At 54.3% G+C, this 25,569-nt stretch overlaps 1 protein-coding gene across 4 annotated transcripts; it reads right to left on the reverse strand.

The window, feature by feature from the left end:
* Nucleotides 1–227: 227 nt before the first annotated feature.
* Nucleotides 228–25,444, reverse strand: LOC110575101 (solute carrier family 35 member E2A). 4 transcript variants are annotated; one of them, XM_021683990.1, is made up of 10 exons: nt 25,380–25,444; nt 22,423–22,538; nt 13,798–14,229; nt 13,445–13,580; nt 12,889–13,016; nt 10,554–10,674; nt 8,858–8,911; nt 8,077–8,146; nt 5,409–5,554; nt 228–3,537 (listed from the first exon to the last, which is right to left on the reverse strand). In XM_021683990.1, the coding sequence occupies exons 3-10, from the start codon at nt 14,117–14,119 to the stop codon at nt 3,300–3,302; spliced, it is 1,215 nt and encodes a 404-aa protein (XP_021539665.1). In that variant the 5' UTR covers nt 14,120–14,229; nt 22,423–22,538; nt 25,380–25,444; the 3' UTR covers nt 228–3,299. The 4 variants fall into 4 exon arrangements, with proteins under 4 accessions (XP_021539665.1, XP_021539667.1, XP_021539664.1 ...); XM_021683992.1 differs by lacking the exon at nt 25,380–25,444 and adding an exon at nt 24,826–24,913; XM_021683989.1 differs by lacking the exon at nt 25,380–25,444 and adding an exon at nt 24,131–24,251.
* Between the last annotated feature and the right edge of the window lie 125 nt (nt 25,445–25,569).

Genomic DNA, 25,569 nt, shown 5'->3' on the forward strand with positions numbered 1-25,569 from the left:
AGGTTTTCGACCCAAGTCGCAGGGAGGTCAGCACAACCTCACCTCTGCTCTTGGCTCCTCAGCCAGGAGAGAGGGAAACAGGCAGATTCACCAGGGGAGCTGGTGGCATTCTTATTTATAAACTAAGAAATGAAGAGGTCCCAACCAGAGCATGTATGGATTTTGTGAAAGAATGAAGCCCTTAGTACAACATTGGTCAAAGGCAAAAGAAAAGATTTCTATCTGCAGTAACATTCTTGTTTTATTTTTCCAACCCAGGGAAACCGTGAAAATACTTCCAGGCCTTGGGAAAGCACATCACCAGACAGATGTAAAAAGCCATGCGGTGTGTGTCATCCCTACCGGCCCGTCCAAGTGACCATTCACAGGCAGAACCCACTGGTTCTGGAAAAAGCATTTCCAGCGTGGGTTATTGGCACGACTGCACTTGGCTAATGTTCTTTGTGCAGCGTGTGACTGTTTCTGATTCACCATGTGTATTTTTCTCAAATTAAAGACACATTTTGGATTGTGCAAGATATTCTAAGCTTTCCAGGGCAGATTTTTTTAATGCTGATATAGAGGAAATTATGACTATTGGAATTAAAAAAAAAAAAAAAGCTTTTTATGCCCTTCAGTGGAAGTTTCCTTGAAAGCCAAACATACATACATCTCTAAGTATCGATGTAGGTAAGCAGATGACCTGACTTGACACCTGTTTGAAGTGTTTTTTTTGCAAAGGCACAGACAACGATCATGGACATGGGAGGAACTGACCCAAGGAAGTGGTGACACCCAGTGTCAACGTTAATACAAGCACATCTGCTATTGTTCAATAAGAACATACTAGTAAAAACACTACTACACAGAGTTAATAAAAAACATGTCTGTACATTCATTCAACAAATGGCCAAGACAGGCCACAGGTTTTGTCTCCTGGCAGGGCTGTCCTGGACATGCTTTAGGGTGGAGACTAGACACTGGAAGAAGGAACGTAAGCCTTGGGCCAGCGCAGTGCTGGCCACAGCTTGTGTTCTGAGAAAATGTCTCAAAAGCAGCTTTGTTGGAAATTACCTCATTTGCTCATAATTTAGGAAAATCTTCATTTTGTTTCTGATCCAAGAATTTGGAAAATCAAAATCGGCAGAAAGCCACTTGAGTGGAGACAGGGCGCAGGTGACGTGCGGGGTGGTTGGTCCCTCATGAGGCTCAGAAGCAGGCGCTGCCCATCTGGCTATGCTCAGATGACCACGTCCGTGAGAAAGGCAACATGAAACCATCTTGCAACAAGATGACCACAGCTGCGTCCTCTTCTCTGCTCACGGCCCATCAGTAGCTGGTCATGGCGGCCACATTCTTGAGGGGGGAGGCAGGGCGCTGTGGAGGCCGTGCTTTCACGCTGGTCCTCACAGATGTATGCACATCCTGCCGCCCAGCCACCTCCGAGTCCCCTTCGCTGTTGTTTGTGGAAGAAGCAGAGAGGAAGGGGGACAGAAGTGGGGAAAGTCTCATGATAAACATCTTCACAGCGGAGCTGAGCTTGACATGCAGTAGAACGCACACCTGCCTGTCCTCCGGGCGCAGCTTCATAAAATTTTGAAGTCAGCTTCATAAAAAGGTTGTAGTTTTTTGTTTTGTTTTGTTTTTGGTGGAAAATGTGGGCATTGATAACAGGTTATAGTTTTAAAGGCCTTGTTTTAACCCATCATCATGGCAAACTTTTTCAAGTAGGAAGAAGTTAATGAGACATAATTATTGCTCTTTGTTTCCGAGAGATTTGATCTCTAGGAGGGCCTATTTTTTTATTTTCCAGCTGAGAAGCCAACTGGAAAACCAGTGAAGAGATGATGGGAGCCAAGGACCTGAACAACAGGGAGGGGAACTCAGACGCGGGGGCCCTTAGCGCCCGAGGCCCTCCTGTCGGCTACTTCACTCAGCTGTGGCAGGCAGGCCTCAGATGGCCATGTCACCGCCGATGTCCTCCGAGTCAGGCTGCAGGTGACACGCCCCAGCGCGTGAGCTTGGTGCCACGGAGAGGTCTTATAGCCTGGTTGGCAGCGGACAGTGCCCCGATCGGAAATTCCACCAGGATGTGAGATGAGGAGCAGAGTGAAGAGGACAGAAGCCTGAACCCAGCAAAGGGCTCAGACACCCAGCATGGTGGTCGGTCTGCTCTCGGAGGCGAGAGCCAGGCCGAGCCAGGCTGTGAGTTCAGTGTGGGTTACCTGTCATACAGGATGCCTTCCAGAAGCCACCTGTTTCCTTCTTTAAAAACTCCACTGTCATTGTAAATGCAGTGTGACAAAAACTGTGAACACGCCAAATGTTCTTCCCAGTGCCCCCCTGCTCACTCATTCACTTAGCATCCTTGCCCACAAGACAAGGTATGGTGCGGCCCCTGACCAGCAGGGTGATGGCAGGAGCACCTCTAGGGAACCCTTCAGAACAGCCAGTGTTACACACAGGGGACCCGAAAACAAAAGGGAATGTCAGTATATCCCTGTCCTGAGTTAAACACCACAGATGTCTGTCTGTCCTCCACCCGTGACCAGCAATCACCACGTCGGGGGTCCCTGACTGAAGGCCAGCCACAGGTGAGGGTTGGGATCCTCAGGATAGGGGGCGGCTAGTGCAGCAGAGATCCTGAAAGGGGTGGGGCACCTTCCCTTCCACCAGTGGCCTTTCCCTAAGCGATACCAGCTGCTGGCAGTTCTGGGGTGTGGAGGACGCCGTGGGTGGAAGGGCAGGAAGGTGAGGGCCCAACAGCCCGCCCTCAGCAGCAGGAACCCTTATTTCTGTGCCCTTTCCACTCTCTCCTAGCTCTGTGGTCACTTGGCTGCTGTGGCCACCGGCCCAGGCAGGGGCGCCTCAGCCTTCTGTCTCAGCATGGCAGTGCCCCCGATGGCCGAAGGGCAGAGCGTGCAGGCTCGGGACGCTGAGCAGGCACTGTGCCGTGGGTGGGGCGCACGTTGGCACCTATGGCTGTCACTCCCGGGGAAACTGGGCCTGGCCTAACTGCAGCCGACCTGCGTGCTGGTGAGGGCGTGCAGAGGCCAGTGTGGGTCCGACGCCCTCCCCTGCGCTCAGCACAGGGTCCGCAGGAGGGGGTTGTCACATTACAGGCTCAGCAGCAGCTGGCTCTGGTCTCCACCCGGGGAAGCTGACCCCTGTTCCTGGTGGTTTTCACTGAAAACCCAACAAAGGAGCAGGGAAGGCGGCACGTCACCCCACTGACCCGAGGAGGCCGGGGGTCCGCGTCAGCGAGGACAGCCGCCGCGGGCAGCACCGGGGCCCTGGGCACCTGCCGAGGCTACCAGAGCTCAGTGGTGTGGTCTGGGGTCCTTGGGGGTCAGTGGCTCCGTGTCGTCCTCTGGTGTCCAGCTGGTGGCTGCAGCCAGGCTCTGCATGGCCTCCCGCTGACGCTGCTTGGCTTTGTTGTAGAGTAGGACTCCGGCCGTCACGAGGATGGTGCCGACGGCCGACAGGCTGGTGACTCTGTTGCCGAACACTATGACACTGAGCCAAATGGACAAGGCATGCTTCACGGTGCCGGCGACACTGCAACAACAGGGGTTACGGCCTGGGTTCGGCCCGCCCGCCGGGCCCGGGGCGCTCCCTCGCCCGCTCCCTGCTCCTTTCTTTTATTAGCAAACGTGTCAAACAGAGAAGCAGAGACCGGTTATAACGAAAAGCCATATTCCCATCGTCTAGACTAAATTAACACTTTGCTTCACAGGCTTCATCCTTTTCCGGGACCGAAATATTTTTGAGTAAATCATAGACATTATGACATGTGCCCCTATATAGCTCAGCGTGCTGTTGGGGAACAGGAGAACCGTGCAGATGGCCGTCGCACCCTTTACTCCACGGCCGACCGACATGGGCAGAGACGAGTGGGAGCTGCCCAGGGAGGCCCCGGGGACACCGTCCGACCAGTGACAACGGCTCTGTGAGAGCAAGGCTAGGACCCCGTACAAAGGAAGTTCATGCAAAATCGCTGAAACCTTCACAGTGCTTGTGTCTGGGGATCATGGACTACGCGTGCTTTACTTTTTGTACTTTTCTGTCTTTTCCAAAGTTCCTATAATGAATTAAGTATCACTCTTATGATAGGAATAAAACACACAAAAAGCACTATTTTCTGTAAAAAGAATTGGTTTTCTGCTTTTTGCCCTTTTTTGAACCATCACTAACAATCATTAAAAAACAAAGTTTCAGGGGTATTTGGAAATAATTCCTGGCCCCAAATGGATACCAGAATGTGTGACAGAGACAGTGACCACCACGCCTTCAAATCTGAAGATCATGACAGTTGCTGACATTCCTGCAGACCTTTCCCATTAGGGACCCAGAAGTGGGAGGGCCGCACAGGTCACAGGTCAGGGCACGTGACTGGCGCCGCACACGGCTGCTGCGCTGACCTGGGCCCCACGGCGTGGGCAGGGAGGAGCACGAGCCGCCCAGAGAGGCGCCGGGGAGACAGAGGCTGGCGTGGCTCGGCGAGGCCTCGGGGCGCTGCGGTTCTAGCAAGTGCAGCGGGGACTTCGCAGCTGAGGGCCATTCCCCTGCTCTGCCACCAGCTCAGAGGTTGAAAAAACAGGCCACTGACTTACATGACAGGACATGGCCAAAGCTGCAGACGTGGATTTCTAGGCTGCTGGCAACAGGAGCTCATGCTTTTCTGCTTGTTACTGAAAACTCTCCAGTCTTGAATGGTGCTTCCATTAAACTCTTCCAGTTACAGAAGGAAGAGAAGGCAGAGAGGCCTCTGTTTCCACAGCGGTGCCTCTGATACGGGAGCTATGGCTACGTGTGGCTACTCGAATTAAAATCGCTTAAAATTAGATAAAATTAAAAATTCCCTTCCTTGGGGGCGTCTGGGTGGCTCAGTCATTAAGCGTCTGCCTTCGGCTCAGGTCATGGTCTCAGGGTGCTGGGATCGAGCCCCGCATCGGGCTCCCTGCTCGGCGGGAAGCCTGCTTCACCCTCTCCCACTCCCCCTGCTTGTGCTCACACACTCTCTCTCTCAAATAAATAAGTAAATAAATAAAACCATAAAAGAAAAAAATTCTGTTCCTAACTGCATTCACCACCTCAGGTGCCCATGGCCCCCCCACTGGACAGCCCAGAACATTCGAGCATCACAAGCAGTGCCCCTGACATGCTGTCCCAGACAGAAAAACACTCCCAACTGCTCCAGTTTCCATGCTAATGTGTAGGTGGGGTCTCCCTAGAGATGGACGTCCTGTGCTTTGCCATATTTTACACAGCACCGAACAGCACGGCCCAGCAGTCACACCATGTGGCCATGGCCCTCACTTCACATCTGACAAGCACAAAGACCGTTCATAACAATACCGGCTTAAAGTCCGCTCCTCTGCAAATGACCTGGACGCACACTTTGTCTCTCGGAAAGCTACTGTGCTTACCTGAACGTCACAGGGGAAATTTTGCCCATGAGGGCATAGGCCGTGATGCTCTGCAGGTGGAACAGAACGCCATCCATCAGCAGCAGCAACACGACATCCTGGCTATAACTGAAGCTCTTCCCACTTCTGCCGATCACCGGCAAGTCCTGTGGATCAGAACAGGAACGACGCTCTGCTGCTGCCCAGCTTCCTTCCGCGGCTCACCCTCAGAGAAGCGTGGGGTCACGTACCCAGTCATCTGGGTCCACAACTGATGCTGAGCGGTGCTCTGAAAACAGCCTTCTGGGGACAGCCACTCGGCACCCACCAACATTCTGAACGTGCATATACACATGGCCAATAAGCCCACAAGAAGGCGCTCAGTATCACTGACCATCCGGGAAATACAAACCAACAGCCCAACGGGAGACCGCCTGACACCCATGAGGACGGTGACCATCAAACACAGAAAACGGGAAGGTCAGGTGCAGGCAAGGATGTGGGGCCCTCGAGCACTGTTGGCGGGAAAGTAAAATGGTGCAGCCGCTGCGGAAAGTCTGGTGGGTCCTCAACAAGTTCAAGAGACAATTACTGCAGGAATAGCAACCCCACTTCTGGGTACATGCCCCAAAGAACCGGGAGCAGTGTCTTGAATCATTATGTGCACGCCCAGGTTCACAGCAGGACTGTCCGCCAGAGCAAAAATGTGGAAGCTACCCAGGTGTCCATCGGTGGGTGGATGGACGGACAACGTGCCCCAGCAACACAGGGACTATGACTCAGCCTTAGAAAGGAGAAGTGCCGACACCTGCTAGAGCAGGAGGGACCTTGAGGACACCACGCTCAGTGACATAAGCCAATCCCCAAAGGACAAATCTCCTAGGATTCCACTGACATGAGGGACCTAGAGTCGACAGATCCATACGGACAGAAAGTCCAGTGTAAGTGCCAGGGGCTAAGGGAGGGGTGAAGTAGCTCAGAACTCAAATATGCCGCTTTGGCATCAGGATTATTTTGGGCGGAAGACCCTTAAAAAAGAGCAGGAACAAGAAGGGCCTGGACCTCCCTCTTCCTTCCTGAGAAGCAGGAGACAAGGGCCCCACATGGAGGTCACCCACGCAGCAGGAGGAACGAGACACGCTCGTCACCAGAGACCGAGAGTCAGGCGGACTCACCCGCCTCCACCCCAAACACAGCCCACTCTCCCACAGTCACCTCTCCCCGCTCAGCCTGGCACATGCGCACGCAGGTTGCGCCCCTCCTTTGGTTTCCTCATGAGGTTCCTGTGTCACATAAAGCTTATGTTAAATCAGTCTGTGGGCTCGTCCCCTGTTAATCGCCCAGCCGGAGACCCTAGCAGGGAGAGGTAAAGTCTTGCTCCCCCTATGGGGTAAGTGGGGAGTTCCTGTTTCATGGGCACAGAGCGTCAGTCCAAGATAATGGAAGTCGGCGCACGGCCGGCAACAGTGGCTGACCACAACGTGAACGTATCTGACGTACGCTTTAAAATGGGTAGAATGGGGGCGCCTGGGTGGCTCAGTCATTAGGCGTCTGCCTTCGGCTCGGGTCATGGTCCCGGGGTCCTGGGATCGAGCCCCGCATCAGGCTCCCTGCTCAGCGGGAAGCCTGCTTCTCCCTCTCCCGCTCCCCCTGCTTGTGTTCCTGCTCTCACTATCTCTCTCTCTGTCAAATAAATAAATAAATAAATCTTTAAAAAAAAAAATAATAAAATGGGTAGAATGGTCAATTTTATGTTTATGTACATTTTATCACAATAAAAATATTTTTAGATATGCACAGTCTTTCAATCAACCGTTTCAATTCCAAGAATGTATCCTAGAGAAACACCCTCATCTGCTAAAGACACGACACGTGAAACTCTCTGTTCCGTGTGAAATGTGCCAGGCAGTCAGGCGTCTGTCAAAGGGGCTGGGTCGGGGCACAGTCACACCTGGAGCACAAGCAGAGGACAGAACAGCCCAGTTCCATTTGTGTTTAAAAAAAAAAAGGTCTGGGCGCCTGGGTGGCTCAGTTGGTTGAGCGACTGCCTTCAGCTCAGGTCATGATCCTGGAGTCCCAGGATCAAGTCCCGCATCGGGCTCCCTGCTCAGCGGGGAGTCTGCTTCTCCCTCTGACCCTCCTCCCTCTCATGCTCTCTATCTCATTCTCTCTCTCAAATAAATAAATAAAATCTTAAAAAAAAAATAAAAATAAAAATAAATTTAAAAAAAGGTCTGCACAGACACGAACACATGCTTTTAAGAGACTGGTGGAATCATGCCACATACATGTGTGTCTGAGTACGAGTCTAGCCGTGCAGACAGGTCTGGAAAGGGGCTTTGGAGGAGTGGGTCAGGGGGATCAGGGGACAGACCTGCTCTCTGGTGTATATACTCCTGCCCTGTTGCTTGCTCCAAGAGGGCACGTCACTTTAAAATACTAATAAAATAAGCAAGCCTAAAGACCCCCCCCAAACTTCAGGGCACTCCACAGCTACAGACTGGCCTCGACGGGCACAGAGCCCCGTCCCAGGTTTGGCTTCCGGCCTTCTCCCCCTTCTCCTCACGCGCTGGCTGCTGCCGTTGTGAGCGCGGCAAGGAGCCACCCCATGGCCTGGAAGTTACATCGACCCACTCGCCCGCCACCGGAGAAACGCCAGCACAGACGCCCAGCGGCGTCCTGAACTCACCATGAAGATCCAGGCGGGGACCAGCATGGTCACGGCCGCGGCGCTGGTGTAGAACTGCAGCTCTGCAGCCCTGCGGGGGCAACACACGCGCTTGACGCTCCCTGTGCGCGGCCGAGGCCGGCTTTCAAGCGGGCGGCTCCAGTGAGCGCGCCCCGAGCACCAGCGCACGAGTCCGTTTTGTGCGGCACGACAGGGAGGGTCTGAGTGCCAGCCAACCCGCAGCCATGAACCCGCTGGCCCTTCAGCCGCTTCAGTGAGGCAGCTGGAAACAGGTGGGGCTTTTCTTCCATGTTTCCACAAAGTATTTTTATTTACTTATTTTTTAAAGTTTATTTATTTTTTTAAGTAATCTCTACACCCCACATGGGGCTCAAACCCACACCCTGAGATCAGGGGTCGCCTGCTCTTCCGACTGGGCTGGCCAGGCGTCCCCTCCACAAAGTACTTCTAAAAGCCACATGTGGCGCCTGGGTGGCTCAGTTGTTCCCAGGGTCATGATCCCAGGGTCCTGGGATCGAGCCCCACATCGGGCTCCCTCCTCGGCAGAGAGCCTGTTTCTCCCTCTCCCTGTCTGCCGCTCTGCCTACTTGTGCTCCCTCTCTCTGTTAAATAAATAAATTAAAATCTTAAATAAATAAATAAATAAATAATAAATAAATGCATGCCATGTAAGCCAAAGTGGGAAAAGCGTGAGGTCTACAGGGGATTCTGAACCTTCGAATGGGCAAGAAGTCCTCTCGGGCCTACAAAATTGGGAGTTTCACGGGCTAACGATACTTACGAGAACCTGTATTTGTCCCCGCTGAGGAGCTTTTTTGAAAAAACATTCTGCAAACTAGAATAAAGAAAAGAAGAGGTTAGCTGTTGATACAAGGGGTCAGCATGGACCTCAAAGGAACCGAGCGTCTGCATCCTTCCGAAGCGGTGACGACGACGGCAGCCCTCAGGGGTGGCCCCCGCACGGCGGGCCTACGCCGGGGGATTCCTGGGCATCGCTCCGCTATGAGGGGTCCCCATGACTGGCCCCTTTTACAGAAAGGTAAACTGAGGCACTCAGAGATTGAGCAATGTGCCTGAGGTTACCTAGCTCTTAGGGGTCACAGGATCCCAATGTCCCTGCTCTAAGTGCTGCACAAAACCCTGCCCTGAACCAAGAGTTCCCATAAGTCAGTAACTGCCACAGGCTGGGCACCTGCAGGCTGAACGTGTGGGGGCGGGTGAACAACACAGTCTAAGCTCACAAAGACTCCAGTGGAAAAATAATGGACAAAACTCCCAAACGGAACAGACAAACCACAGGGGAAACACACATGTGGCCAACAAGAAAATGAAACAGCGTCCAGCTTCCCCAGGAACCAAAGGGCTTGCCACTTCCACTAGGGACTCTGCCCTCTGGGCTCCGGAAGCAGTGGTTTGTTTCATTTTGTTCTGATGCAAAAACTTAGTTGAGGGCGAGGTAAGACCAAAGCTTCCGCTACAGAACTAGAAACCAGACACTCTCAGGCTCTATGTCTCTGGTGGGAATTTACCCTGATGACGTCAGAAACTGCAATGGAGATGCTCCCTGCACATCTAGACAAAGAGTCATTAATTCGCAGGCATCTGCGAGCCGCACAAGGAGGCAGTCACAAGGCCCAGGCTTCTGAGAGCCCCTGGTGTCGGCACGCGACGCTCACGGGACCACAGAGGGAGCAGAGCCAGACCCAAACCGAATGCATGATGAGGCCATATTAGATTTCTAGGAGCTACAAACATAAGAGGGAAAAAGCCGGAAAGAAATACATCTAAATGTCAGAAATGAAATTACAGGTGACTTTTAAATGTTTACTTGGCCCTAGTATCGAAAACCTCAGGGTGAACCTGTCCGACTTTAACAGTAAAGGCAATGATAAACTCCCGTGTGGCTTTCTCCTCTCTTTTCCAGAGGCCATCAGTACTTCTCACAGAGCAGGGCCAGCCGGGGCCTAGTGTGGACTCAACACCACAGCCCAGATGCAGGGCGGCTGCGCTAATCCAAGGGCAGCCCGCAACACAACATCCGTCCCCTTCCTGCTGCAGGACAAGGAACCTCCCATGTGGTGCTTTCCCATGTGCATATCACCTGACTCGGGCTGCCCCCTCCCCGGTGCCGGCGCTGGGCACAGACCAGAAACCGCCCCTTTGTTCCAGGTGCAGGACGGCCTCTTCCCCTTTGCTTAGCTGAATGTAGATGCATGAACCCACAAGGGCACTCTGGCATGTCAGCTAGCCATGTCCCTATGATGAGTGGTCTTCATACCAAGACCACGTGTTGCCAAACTCTGGCTTGTTTTTTGAGAAAAGGTTACCTTATTGAGATACAAGGTGTTTGGTATTTCGGAAAAGGCAGCATCAGATGTGTCCAGCTTTGAATTATGGGATGTAATTCTGAGCTAATCTGGACTTAAACATCCATCATCCTGATCACACCATGTGTCCCCACGCTCTTCCTGACTCACCAGTCCATGATGTTGGTGGACAACGCGGCCGAAAACCCCAGGACGTTGAAGCTTATCTCTGTGGCCGTGCACAGTGCCAGGCCTCCCATGACGGGGATGAGGGAGAGGTTGACCAGCAAGCCTGGAAAGGGCAAAAGATACAGAAGAGATGCCGCGGTCAGCCTGCCCACTGCAAAATCTCTTCTGGGCACCAAGGCCATTTTCATACGCCTCATGAAAGCTGCTAACTTCCACTTTCGCTTTAAAAATGAGCAGCTACCGGTTCTTTACACTGGAGGGAAACACAACACATCCACGTCCACGCCTGCACCCAGCCCGCCACCCTCTTCCAGGCCAGGGGCCCTACGAGGCTTTTCTCCATGAGGTGCGTCTGCCGGGCCCGCGGGCAGGATGCACAAGGTTGGGACCCTGAGCCCCAAGTCCCGCCCTGCCAGGCACCGCAGTAGCACAAACTCGCTTGAGAATGAGGAGGGTGGACGAACGGTCTCCGGACCAGTCTGTCCAAAAGGGGGAGCCAGAGGTGGGGGCAGTTTGACGCCCTGGCTCAACGAGTCTCCTGCCACAACCTGCCAATGACGTGGAGGTCACTTCTCTTTGCTTCATTCTGAAATCCAAGGAACAAACTTGACACAGAGTTTAAGGTGAGCGAACAGAAAAGCACATTCACTTTGGAAACAGGACATTGGGCCTCATGTTGCTTCAATTTCAGATCCTATTTAGTTTACTTTGAAATTCAAAGTATGAGGGAAGAAGTCTTCCGTGGGAGAGGTCCACACTGACCATTGCAGATGATGGCCACCTCCCGGCACAGGACCGTGCTGGCCAGACTCCGGTCACTAGGGAGCCCCCAGCACACCGAGGAGCAGCCCCCAGGCCCATGCGGTTGCCAGGCTGAGAGCTGGAGGAAGGGAACCTGGCGTGTTGGGCCTCCGCCTGCCAGCACCCTTAGTTTTCTAGCATGTGGTCCTGGCCTCCAGTCCTCCTAGAAATGTCTGCTGCATGACAGACTGTACATGTGAAAACCCAGAGAACGCAAGGCCGCAAGTGCCGTCTCGCCCTTAGGAAGGACTTGCTTTTGCTGTTGGGAGGCATTCACGGGCGTGGGCATGCTTGGGGTCCCGGGAGAGAGCCCAGGGCTTTGCTGGGGTGTCCCCCTGGCAGGCCGCACTTGCCCTCAGCCCTGCAGCCCCACGAGGCTGCTCTGCCCCAAGTCCCAGCCAATGCTCGAGAATCAGCAGATGCCCCTGTGGGGAGGGAGCCACACATCGGGGTCCCTGCAGCGGGTGACCCTCAGCTCTGGAATCCTGGCCCCTCGGTCATTCTCCCCGAGAGATCCTTTTTGCTAAGTTTTATCGAGATGTTCTCACTGTTCTCAACAAGAGAGCTGGTCTAACCCCAAGCTTAGCCACCACAGGTGGAAGCCAAACCATGCTGTTTCCAAGTCACTGAAATAAACTTAGTGTGATGCAATCAGCTTCGTTTGTTTCCTGTTGCTTGTGATTTCTAGGGATTGCTGTTTACACTCTGATTGGATCGTCTTACCACCACCTCAAACACGTGTATGGTTCCGAGGCACATCTGGGAGGGGTCCAGCTGCGAATTGGCGCTCTCCTCCCTCCACCACTCGCCTCAAGCTCCTGTCATTTTCTTAGTTGAAGCAAATGCGTATCTGTATCTAAACACCTATCGGTACTGCTCTTAGATGAGAGATTACGCAGTATGTGCATTATTCCGCACTCTGGTCGTTTTCACGGAACAATGTTGGATGGGCTCCGTTTGAAAAGGCTGGTGGGAAAAACAGGAACATGTGCGTAACGTGGAGTTGGAAACAGTCTGCTGTCACTGAAGGTTGGCGATTTGTAAATAAATCAGCTTTCTGGGCCTTATGGAGGATGGAGACGTGCAGCTGAGAAGCAGTGAAGAGCAGGCTGTCAGACGAGCTCGGGAAGGACGCAGGAGGTGGCCGACCTGGGCAAGACCGCTGGGCACAGCAGCGCATGACCACCACCAGGCAGCCCCTCGCGTGACACGGAAGGAGGGGACCAGTGACTTCTCCTTCACTTGCTTTTTACTTCTTTCCCCTGCTCCCGTGTCCCCACCAACCACGAGGCCTGCACATGTCCGAACAGCCCTGTGCTCAGCTGAGGCGAAGAAACACTTGCTGAAGTGAGTGCGTGAGGCACTGTGACTGCTCGGAGAATGTTCTAGGACGGAAGTGAAAATGTCCACCTCCGAGAGGTGAGCCCCAGCACACAGCGCTGCTGTGTGGCACAGGTGGGCGGGGAGGAGGCACAGGTGGGTGGGGAGGGGGCGCTGGGGCCAGAGGACCCCTCACCTGTGTACTCCCCCAGGATCATCCGGGACATGATCACAGTGAAAATGGGAGCAGAGCTCTTCACTGTCTCAGCAAACGAAACCGCCACATTTTTCAGGCTGACCAGACCCAAAACCACTGTTGCAAACCTAAAAATAAGCCAAAAGTGTCATTGGGATGGAGAAGTCCACTTGCAGCTGCCCTCCTCCTCCCGCTCCCCGCCCTGCTGGCCTCCCCCATGAAGACTGAGGTCTGGCCCTGCAGGGAGGGGCCCCGCGACCCCAAACGCAGGGTGCTGCTCCGTGTGTGCAGACCGGTGAGCCCAGGGAGAGGAGGGGCGTCCCTTTCAAACCACTCTTAGATTCATGGCAGTTCCAGAAAGACTCTGACTGCATTCAGATCCACAAAACCAATACATTTGTTGTCCTAAATTCTAGACAGCCCTCGGATTACATAAAGTTTGCACTGAAAACACACCTGTGATCCCGTAATTACAGGGTCAGTCAGCTGGCCTCCCACTCCTAGTGATGGCCAAGACATTTTATGCAACACTCAACCAAAACGTCAGACCCCTTACCTCATTAGACCCACAAACAGCATGATCATGAGGAAATTGGGTGGATAAGAAAGCCGGGTTTTGTGCTGATATAAACAACAAGGAACCAGTATTTTTACACATCCAATGAACGTAGTTGACAGCATCTGTACAGCACCTGAAGGAGGGAGAGGAGGGACTTGCCTCCGTTCCTACTGCGCAGGCAGACAGGACGCGCTGTTCTGCATCCCAGACACGCTCACAGCCCGAACCCTCGGTGCCCTCCTTCCCCGGGGCCGTGGGCACTTCCATGTGCCTCTCACACGGACCCAGCATTGATCTGCAGAAGCGAGGGGCCTGGCCCTCACCCCCAGAAGGCCGGGCACCTGCGTTACCTAGCATGCTGGGCTCCCCTTCCAGCAAGGACAGGATGTACTTGTTGAGGAAGAGGGTACAGAAGCTGAAGAAGAACCACAGTGTGAGGTAGAGCAGAGCCCGGGAGCTCCACACACCCAGGTCGGACTCGATGACGGTGGTCTCTGTGATGGTTATGGTGAGCACGTTCTCCTCAGGGGTTCCCTCGCTCCTGGTGAAAACAACCTTCTCGCTGCGGGGGCCGAAGAGAGAGCCCCAGGCAAGGAGCGGCTTCCCCTTGGGCTTGTCCTCGGGGCCGGGGGCCAGCTCTGCCAGTGCCAGGGATTTTGCTGAAGCCGACATGCTTGTCCCCTCAAGACTGCGGGCAGCATGGGTCAGGCTGACTCCCAGGTGAAGGTCTGCAGGGAGCAGAGAGCGCCATCCACGACTCGCCTCTCCCTAGCGAGTGCAGGCTGAAATATTAAGAAAAAAAACTGCATTATTGATGGTGAACATTTTAATGTCCTTAGAAGTTTTAACCACCAAGTTGAGGTAAGTGTGAAAATGCAAACATGGAATTCTGGCCTCATCTTCACATCCATGTGCAAGGACAGGACATCTGTGTGCAAGGAAAGGGCGTCTGCGTGCAAGGACAGGACGTCTGCGTGCAAGGACAGGACGTCTATGTGCTAGGACAGGGCATCTGTGTGCTAGGAGAGGACATCTGCGTGCAAGGACAGGAACCCCTACAGACCCCATCTCCCCTCCCCAGCATACTGAAAACCAAAGGCTCCAACAGCTGTCCTTCCCCATGTGCCCACTGTCTGCACAGAGACCCCCAGAGGCCCCCGTCCAGGCTGCTGTTCCCCCTGAAGCCATGCCAGGGGCTCTGCACCTTCCTGCCCGATCTGGGACCTGCCGAAGTCCCCGAGGAGAGGCCGTGGCCCTGGCCTGCCCAGTGGGTCTTGGTGCTGTTATCTGCACACATGCACCTGACCGTTGATATTTTATCCCACTTTCCCAGCAGTTCTTCGCAGGAGCACCGATCTGCCAGAGACGCTGGGTTTTTCATCTGTCCACTGGATTTTAAATTACAATCACTCTATTTTTCATTTGTGGATGTTCTATTTGGTTCCACCTGAAATTGGTCTGTTTTTCTCACAGCATATTGTTCTTTTTTGTTTTTAACTTAAAAAAATTTTTAAAGTAATCTCAACACCCAAGGTGGGGCTCGAACTCATGACCCCAGGATCAGGAGTTGCACACTCCCCTGACTGAGCCAGCCAGGCACCCCCAGTGTCTTGTTCTTTCCTCCCTTCCTACGTCTTCTGTCTTACGTTCTCCGACCGTTCCTTACCTGAGACCTCAGCAGCGCCACCCTGACTTTCTGTGTATTAGCGGGCTCTGGCCTTGGGGTTGTACGTGGTGTACGTTAGTCACCTCCAGCAGATCCTGCTGTGCAGGGGGCCCCGTGCGCCCTGGGCCCTGGGGGTTTCTTCCAGAGTGAGGGTTTGGGGTCTGCCTCTGTCACATGCTCCAGGGTGTCACTGGCCTAGGATCAATTTTATGCTACTTTTTAGACAAACCCTCAGCATATGGAACCCACACCTGCTGTTGTCAGACCTGTGGTCACGGCTTCTCAAGTGAGCCTCCGTCCTCTCTCCTAGGATCATAGGCTTAGTCGGACCTGGCTTCTCCTGTGGCAGTCAGGCAAGTTCTCCAAGTTCCTGCTTTAAGCCGAGTCCCAGGGACAACTGCCTGCCCCATCTCAGGAGGGCCAGGGTCCCACCTCCTTCCCCAGTGACATCAGACCCGAGTCCCCAGCCAGCCTCAGGCGGGCTGAGCACTCAGATTTCCTGTTCCCTCAGTTTCTGACACCTGGGGGTTTCCTCTTGTCAGCTACACATCTAGAAGGACGTCCATCATACTTCATCCCTAACTCCTGGGGCTTGCAGCAGGAGGCATCCAGGGGCTAAACTGGCTGCACCACCAGCTGGGGCTTGGCAGCTCCTCTCCTGTACCCTGGCACCCCCAGAAGGACCTCCCATAGGAGCACAGGCTGCCCACCCCACTCCCCCCAGGCATGGGTGGCACCAAGACTCGGCCGTCCTCCCCCACCTTGCCTTGGCCCACAGTGTTCCTCCCTCTGTCCACCATGAGCTCAGCGTCACAGGCCCCAGCGAGCACCCACGTCTCGAGCAGGCTGCCCACATGCATCCCAACCGTGGATGTACCAGAGCGGCCTCCCCAGAATGCACTGCAGATCACAATGGGGTGTGCCTGGCCCTTCCATGGGCTCCCACTGCCCCCACATGAGGATAAGCTCTTCAATGTTCAGGGCCCTGCTAAAATGCCCCTGCTCAGCCTCCTCTTCCCCAGCCCAGTCCCACTGTTCTGTTCAGGGTGATGAGGTGCTTGTGCAGCTAGGACTGGCCAGGCCAGAGAGGACGTGGAGAGTCCGTGTTCCACACCCCCGACCTACGGCACGGGCTCCCTAACAGCAGAGAGAGCATCCCCACCCCAAGGGTCCCCAGGCCCCAGATCCTGGCTCCTTGCCTCTCCCTGCCTCTGTGGGCTCTGCCTCCTCAGGAAAGCCTCCCCGTTAGGGCCAAATCCTAAGTTCAAGGCCCCCAGCACCACCAGGTCCTGCTCCTCAGAGACCCCGTCAGTGTTGGTCATAGGTGCCCAGAAGCCACTGCTGAGATTCCAAAGCTGAACTGTTTGCAGGGCAAGGGGCTGACACTCCGGAAGTACCCACAGGACCGACAAATACAGCGAAGAAGATGCTGGTGGGTAACTGACCCCTCGCAGGCCAAGCACCCCTTCCGCTGGGCTTCCATCTGAGAAACTCACAACCTTCTAGGCCACCCTCACTCTCCTTGTCCTTAAAGTCCATGTCATGATCCACCCCCACCGAGAAGCCCCAGGACCAGGCGCTTCGAGGGCCAGATGCTCCCTGCTCCCCATCTGCTTCTGGTCAGAGATTCAAGAAACCAGAAACCACCATTCGATGGCACATATATTCCCTTTGTATAAAGACCTTTAACAAGAAGTTGGTTTTCAATAAACGAGGGCCCATGCACATGGCTCCACACAGCTATGGTCTCGCTCTCATGCCTGAACCCCAATGAACACACCACCTCTGCTAACAAACACACACTGTGCCACTAGGAATGTCCTGTGAGCGTCTTTTCATGTGTTTCTGTCGGATCTGTGCTCGGAAGTGACTGCTTGGCCAGGGGCGTCCACGCACACTGCCGACCTGCACTTGACCACTCGCCCTCGAGCTCTGTGTCCCCATGTCTGGCTGCTCTGCTCCTACAGGGTCACATGGGGAAGCACCCCGGCCTGAGCAGAGGTCCTCGATGCTGGTTGCACGTTCACATGCCCAGAGCTCAAACAAGCCGACAGAAAGGGGCCCAGCTCTGCACAGACCAGTGGGCTCAGAGAATTGTGGGTGCAACCCAAGCACCACAATTTTTAGCTCCTTGGCTGATTCTCACGTGTGGCCAAGCAGAGAGCTACCGTGGGGGGGGAGGGGAGCACTCCCTCCGAGGAGCCCATGGTTCTGTCACTGACGGTCCCAGGCTGAAAACACCCAGTAGCACACACAGACCTAATCGGTGTCTCTGCAAGTGACAAGAAACAGTAAGAGACCCACAGGGCGTGCGGCTGAGGCTGGATGAAGCGACAGGTGGTCCCGGGCGGACCCGTGTGTGATGCTCATAAAAATCTCCAGAAGATGGGGGGTTAACGTAGCATTTTTTAAAAAAGACTTATTCATTTATTTGAGAGAGAGAGAGTGCAAGCACAAGGTGGGGGAGTGGCAGCGGGAGAGGGAGAAGCAGACTCCCTGCAGAGCTCAGAGCCCAACGTTAGGACTCGATCCCGGGACCTCGAGGTTATGACCTGAGCTGAAATCAAGAGTTGGACGCTTAACTGACTGAGCCACCCAGGCACCCCTAGCATTTCTGTTAGTAGCAAAACACAACTTAGGGGCGCCTGGGTGGCTCAGTCGTTAAGGGTCTGCCTTCGGCTCAGGTCATGGTCCCAGGGTCCTGGGATCGAGCCCCACATCGGGCTCCCTGCTCTGTGGGAAGCCTGCTTCTCCCTCTTCCACTCCCCCTGCTTGTGCTCTCTCTCTCTGTCAAATAAATAAATAAAATCTTAAAAAAACACAACAAAACACAACCTAAATGTCTATTGAAGGACAAACAGATCATAGCACATCATGGGGCCAAGGCCTACAGCAGTCAGATGCAGGGCCGCTGCCCAAGAGTCAATGGGGAAATGTTAAAACTGCTGGAGGTCTGAAATGACAAGACCAGGAAGTGGAAGGAAATATACAACATGGTTCCCCACAAGGCTGTTAAACGTGCCAAAACACCCAATATTGTTTTGAAACAAAAATATAAAAAGTTCTGAAAAAGAGTGGGGAGCAGGGAACTCAGACCAGAGTTCAAGGGGTGGAGGACTCGGTAGGGACGGGGCCCAGGGGAAAAACAAAAGGCGTTGCAAAGTGCATGCGTGTGTGTAGGGAGGCATCGTGCTATTTTCTAAACTGTTGTATAAGCTCAGATTGACGTGTGGAGAAGCATCAAGTGCGCTGGGAAGCAGTTCTCCCAGACCTCAGCTGACATTCCCAAGCCCCTGCATCTACTCAGACAATGCTTGTTTAGGCCAGAGCCCATTCGGTTAGAGCCAAATCTTCCTTCCTATGATGGATTCAGATTTCAAGCTGGCGGGAAGGAGGCCTGGCAGCACCTTCTAGCAGACCTAACTTGCCTGCCCTTCCCTAGCTCCCTGCAGCCTGCTGTCCAGTCATTTGGACCAGACTTCAGAGTGTGAGGGCCTCTCCTAGTAACGGAGGGTTGCCTCCCTCACCATCTGCCCCTCGGTGACCAGGAGCTTTCTCTTTCTGTGCCGGGGGGCTGCACTTTTCCTCCTTCCACCCACACGGAGGCAGCCACCAGGCTTCTGGGTGCAGGAGGTGCTGGGGACCCAGAGGCCCAGTCACGCCGACCAGCAGGCAACACACCAGCACTCCCATCCCCCATGCCCCCAACAGGGCCCGGAATCCCAGGGCAGATGCTCAGGCCACCAAGACACGCTCACCTGCTAGCACACACTCTTTTCGTGACCATCAACATCTCCACAGACAGCCCACCCAGCTCGGTGATGAATCAATGTGACAACCGGGCCCAGGGCCTCATGTCCAGCAGGGTGACTGAGGGGCCGGAGCCCTCCACGTGCGCATGGTTCCCACACCAAGTCCAGATATGAAAATCAGGTCTGGAGCAGTCCAAGGCATAACAGACCGGCTCTGCCTCTGTCCTTCACATCAAGACTCACTAATCACACTGGGATGCCCGGCTGCTTGCCTGCTTTTGTCTGGTGAGACAGAAACCCACAGAGGTCAGGGAGAGAAGCAAGAAAGCAAGAATGTCAATGGGCAGGGCGCCTGGCTGGCTCAGTCATTGGGTGCTGCCTTCGGCTCAGGTCATGATCCCAGGGTCCTGGGATCGAGCCCCACATCGGGCTCCCTGCTCCGCGGGAAGCCTGCTTCTCCCTCTCCCACTCCCCCTACTTGTGTTCCCTCTGTCGCTGTGTGTCTCTCTGTCAAATAAATAAATAAAATCTTTAAAAAAAAAAAAGAATGTCCAGGGGCTTGGCCAGGAGAGTGACTGCACTTAAGACTCCTCGGGGTTCCAGGGGCCCAGGGTGGGGGGCTGAAACAGGCCTTGGCCTGCAGGGGATGCGGGGACTGAGGGTCACAGGCGGCCAGACAGCTGCACCCGCCTGGCAGGAGACCAGATGGCTCTTCTCTGGAGAATTCAACAGGCAAAGGACAGAGCTTGAGTATGGAAATCAGGGCCCCAAGGAGAGGCTTGGACAGAGAATTAAGATGGGGGAAGACTAAAATGAGAAATTAGAGGAAGGGGCAGGAAGAAGTGCAGAGCAGGAGGCAGCAGGTCCCAGGAAGGGGGGTACCAGAGAGCTGAAGCACCCGGCCACAAGGAGATGCCACCAGACAAGGACCCTTGGAAGTCAAGAGTGGGACAGCAGAAGCAAAATCTCACCAGAGGCTCCCAGGAAGCTCCAACTCAGGACAGGACCCCCCAAAAGGTAGCCGGGGTGCTTGAGGCGGGTGGGCCATGAACCTGGGTCCGGCTCCCAGCCACACCCACAGCCGCTGGTGCCAGAAGCAATCGGCTCTGGAGAAAATCTTGCTTAATCCAGGCCAGAAGACCTTTGCATCTGAAGATCAATGGATGCGGGTCAAAGATCAAAGATTATCCGAGGAGGGAGGGGTGGCCGATGGGGGAGGACCAGCTGCCTGGCAGCTCCAGGGAGGGACAGACAGAGCCTAAGTGTGGCAGGTTGATAGGACAGTCATGCAGGTGAACAAGCCCAAGACGCCATCGGGGGTAAATGTCCAGAGATGAGTCACCTGATTGCTGAGCTGAAACAAGGATGTGACTACATCCAAACCGCTTGCCTGCAGGTGCCAACTCATCACAAAGGGGAGGCGTGACTTTACCCAGACACTGGCGGACATCACCCCAACCCAGCGACCAAAGTTGAAAACACTACAGACAGAGAGACGTCCTGTTTGCCCTGATCCCATGCACTAAGAACATGGCACTGCTGTGGATTTCGTGCCACGGACACGTGACTGCAAATCTAGTCGAAAGAACATGTCAGACAAACCCAAAAGTACGCAGGTCACAAAAATCAAGGACTGGCGAAGACCATGGGGACACGGCCACTGAATGCAGTGTGGGGTTGAACCCAGACCGGCGGAGTGCACCATGGAAGACATCAGTGGAGGGAGCTGGGAGAAGGGCATACAGGTATAGTTATTTCCTCTGTCGGTCTACAGGTTCCTCAAAATGAAAAGTTTGAAAAATTTGAAATACAAAACAACTCAATCGATGGGTTACACAGAAATGACAGGGCTGATAAGTTACTGCATTCGAAAAAAACATCTGAGGAAATTATCTGGAATGCAGCAAAGAGATGTGAAATCAGAATATTAAAGAAACAGTAACCCAGGTATGGAGAAAATAATAATAAGGGAAGTTCCAGCAGAGAAAACAGGGAAGAACTGCTATTTAAAGATAGAAAGCAGGAGCACCGGGCTGGCTTAGTTGGGGAACATGCAGCTCTTGGTCTTGGGGTCATGGGTTTGAGCCCCACTCTGGGTGACTAAAAATAAATAAATTTAGAGAAGACTAAAAACAGATAAATAAATAAATAAAATCACACTGAGCAACAAGAGACACGGGCAGATAAGCCCAAGATCAAGGAATCAAGGAGACTATTTGGTGGTGGGAGAGGAGGGAACACAGAGAGGGAAACAGAGTGACAACAGTTCTCAAATGCACCTGTTGAGACAGTTATGACTTCTGGAATTAGATTAATGTTCCACATGCTTAAAAAACAAAAATAACCAAATCAACACAATTTCGAAAGTGCAATACAAATGGGAAGAGGTGAACCAAACCACAAATCAAATAAATAACATAGTCACGCTGAAGAGAGGAGACAACCCATCCACGTACCTTCTGAACAGTTTGCAAAATATATGTGCTCAGATTAGAAACAAATAGAACCTCAACACTGAACTCTAGATGGTGGGCTTTTTTATTGACTCATGGGTCAGGATTGAGCAGTAAGTGACTCTTCTGTGGCCCCTGGGAGTGAGGCCATGGTGTGCATCTGGAGACAGCACAGATGCAGAGGAGGAGGGTGGAGTGCACTGTGCTGTTGCGATGAGCGGAGGAATCAGGCATCAGCACTCGTGGACAGATGGAAGCACACACATCACACCTGCCCACAATACACTCATCTCTGTATCTGCTTCATAATCTGGCCACTGAGGGCCCGGCCGCAGTGAGCACCCTGTCCTGGTCTTTGTTTCTAAATCTCATTCTCCACTGAAATGAACCAGCCTCCTCGGAGAAATGGCTGATTTCAGGGCTGGGGCATTAGTTGGGCCAAAAGAAAGGAAGTGCTCAAACACTGAAAGGACAGGTTAAAGGACACAGAAGTACACGAGGGAACACCCTCTGGAGAAATCTAGGGGCACTGTGAGAGAGAAAGTGAATAATGATAGCACAGGATCAGAACTCACTGAACAAAATAAGTACCCAAACATCCACAGTGATAAATGGAGAAGAGAAGAAAGCTCTTGCTTACAGTAAAAAGTCAACGGACTGATGTCAAAGGGAGGGTAGAATTAGAAAATCACCATTTGGCCACCTTCCCCATGATCCCACAAACCACTGCATCCTAGAGACCTTCCCCTAGAGAAAGTCTTGCCCGTGTGCACCAGAAGACACATGTAAGAACGTCCACAGCAGAAACCCAGCTGTCTGTCCCTGGGAGAACCAACACATCAGGCAGGAATGTTCACATGACGTAACATCGAGCAGTAAAAACAGGGAACATACAGCAATACACAAAAGGAGGTGAGTGACAACGAAGATCTTCTCAACATGGATGAAATAAAATCATGTTTATCATCCGTCGTGAGCCTGGAGTTTAAATTTGAACAGATCCCACTCCAGCCAGGATGCAGGGAAGACCCTGAGCGGCTGTGCTGGGCATGACACACGAAAGCCGCTGGTCAGTTGGTCCTGAGCTCAGAAGGTCCCACTCACCAAAGTCCTGGTGGAGTCACAGATGCCTTCCTGGACTCCAGCTCACGTGTCTCCACAGCCTGTTCTTTTGTAGACCACGTGACTCAAGCAGCTTTCAGAGGGAAGCAATTCTTGTCCTGCAAAAACTAAAAGTCAGTAACCTTAATCTGACAAGAACTGGCTTTAAGAGCCAACAGCAATTTGGAAACAAGGTGGAGCACTGGCACCCCCAGGTCACTGGGGATAAAGGTCCGAATTATCTCCCTCTCAGATTACAGGACAAAGAAAAAGAACTAAGCCGTAACCCTTTCTGACCAGCATGGAGTAGGTCAGGGAGCAGCTCTTGACTTCTCTCCTGCCCAGAGCTGTCCTCAGAATGTGCACCTGCAGGACTAGAAGGAAACCAGGTCTACTGAGATGTGGTAACACCTCAAGAAACAAACATGGGACATCTGGACTTGGTTTGAGCGTCCCACTACGTAACATGTCCTGAAGAGGGGTCAGGACTCTGCTCAATTCTGCAGTGAGGGGCTCAGGGCCAGCCAGAAAGGTTCCCTGGGCTCCAAAATGGAGACGAAGCCATGGGTGCTGCTCCTGCCACCATGAAGAAAAGCTCAGCTGGAGGCTGACGAAAATAAAGATGCCGATGTTTCCCCAGCCAATTTTGCAAAGTCCTAAATTCCAAGGCTCACAGCCTGAGGTTAAGAATCCCTGTTCTAGAACAAACAACTCAAGATATTCTCAAACACTGGGTAAGGAACTCTAGATTGGTTCAAATTGTCAACAGGGCATTTTAGATGAGATGTACTGGAAGTCTACAAGTTTTACACAGCATAATTAAAAATTCCATCTCTGGATCTATCCTAAAGAAACAATTTAACAAAGTTCTTGCTGGACCTCTGCACATACCAGGACAGACCAGTGGCTTCGTTTTTAAGACTGAGAAACTGGACACTGAGTATCCAACAGGGAGTATGTGTGTAATAAAGGCTGGCCCATTACCAAGGTGACACAATGTAGCCCGACAAGTTTTAACAAAAAAATATTTGTCATAGATTAAGTGAGAGCAGAGTTATAAGACCTTTGCACGATGTGCTCGGATTTAAAACGCACAAACGATCCCGAGGAGCCTATCTATGCCAGGTTAGGGCTGCCGGCAACTCTGGGAGGCAGAGTCTCACGTTCATTAAAATCTTGGTTTGTTTCTCTCCTCTTTCTAATTTGTTTACATTCAAAGAGGATTTCTTTCATCTAAAATCCTTTCTATTCCGGCTCTTACTGCCCCTTTCCATGCTGTTCAATACGCTTTCATTCTGCTTTAAAATGTTACTCGCAAGTTCAAATACTTCTGGTAAGTACATCCCACTCCATTAAAAAAACCCAAACTTAAAAGAAAAAAAGCCACTGAACAAAGAATCCACCTCTAAATAGGCTCCCCCCCCTTTCCGGCAGCGGTGGGCAATGCGTCAGAGGCTGAAGCAGGGTGACGGCAACGGCATTAGCTGGACGAGGCCCAGCAAACGCGGTAGAAGTCATCTGAGGACCGGAATGCAGGAAGCTCGGAGCCCCAACTCGCAAACTAACAGTCCGCTAAAACCAACCCTCGGCAGGAGCTCACTCGCTACGCAACGGACCGCTTTCCAAAATCCTAGGCGGGAAAGCTATCAATTGCAATACATTCCTGGGCGACCGAGCCTTTAGGCCCCAGGGCGGATGCAGCGTCCGTTACCTGGTTCCGCTCCAGGGTCGTGCCCGCCTCGGGGGCGCCTGGGTCCAGGGGCTCACAACGCAAGGAGCCCCGGGACCGAGAACACGGCCCGCGCCCCCAGCGCTGACCCCGCCCCCCGCCGGGCCCCGGCAGCCAGGAAGGGCGGACGCGAGCGCGCCCCACGCCGGCCGCGCCTTCGGACCAGCGAGGCGGCGGAGAAAAGTGGGAGGAGCGGGCGCGTGGAAGAGGGCGTGCCCGGCGAGACGGAGAACACGGGCCAAGGCCCCCGGGCGAAAGGCGAGGGGCCTCTCAGAAGAGGGCTCAGCCTGGGGTGCGGGCAGCACGGCGAGTGCCAAGGCCATGGGGGTGGACCAGGGGGCTTCTCGTAGGAGGAGGGCCGGGAACAGGCCGGCCGGGCTTAGGTCCGGAGCGGGATAGGCGACCACCGGAGGCAGCCTCTACCGTTTGCTTTATTCAGCGTTTCCGGGTAAACTGGCCACGCACCCTTAGACAAATGACCCAGACAGGTGGCATCAAGGATTCTCTCCCGATGTGAGCCGGGAAGCCAGAGGGCTGCGGGAGCCTTCCGGGGGCCCAAGCGGCCTCCCCGCGCCTCGGGTTTGCGCGCCCGAGGCCCCGCTCTGCAGCGAGATTAGGGGGCCCGGCCCGGGGCTCGCCCGCGGCCCCTTCCCCCACGCCGCGGCCCCTCCACCCACCGCTCGCAGCAGGGCCGCGGGACGATAGCCAGCGCGGGGTCTCCGTGCGCATCCGGGGGGCGCGGAGGACTCCCGGGGCCTCCGCGTGCGAGCATCGCTGACTCGCGGGCCGCTCGCAGCCGCGGACAGGGCGCCCACCCCGGGGCTGGCTCCGCGCCGGCGGCAAGGGTCGCCTCAGGGCCCTCCCCACGAGCGGGACTCGGAGCTGGGCCGCACGACTTTGGGGGGGGCCGAGGGGGAGAGCAGGGCGGGTGGGGGGCGCGGCGCCTTCCCGACACCCGGCGACCCCGCCCCACGTCGGGGCCTTAAGGGCGCGCGGCATTTAAGGTGGGCTGCGGGCCGCGGGCCGGAGAGAGCGGCCTCCGGGGAAACAAACGGGGCCGACCGCTGCTGGCCGGGGCACGTCCGGCACGCGGCCTGGGGGTCGGGCTCCGACTCCCCGAGGGCTCTGCGCGAGGCTGAGGTGTAGGAGAGGTCGCATCGCGTGCGCCGGGAAGCCCCGAGAAGACCCTTCCGTCCCTGGTGGAGCGGAGGCCAGGCGAGCAGCGCCTCACCGTGAGGCGGCCATCGTCCCTCCGCCCCGCTCTACGCGACCGGCGCCCGGCGGGCGGGCCGAGCCTCGGGCGGAGGCGCTCACCGCCGGCCGGAAGCGACGCGCCGGAAGTGACGTGCCGGGAGCCGACGGCGGCTCCTGCGGCCACGCCGGAAATGGGAGCGGGCCTGCTTCTTTGGCGGCGGTGCCCC

This window comes from Neomonachus schauinslandi, chromosome 4 (genome assembly GCF_002201575.2).
Source record: "Neomonachus schauinslandi chromosome 4, ASM220157v2, whole genome shotgun sequence".
In the NCBI taxonomy this organism is placed as follows: Eukaryota; Metazoa; Chordata; class Mammalia; order Carnivora; family Phocidae; genus Neomonachus; species Neomonachus schauinslandi.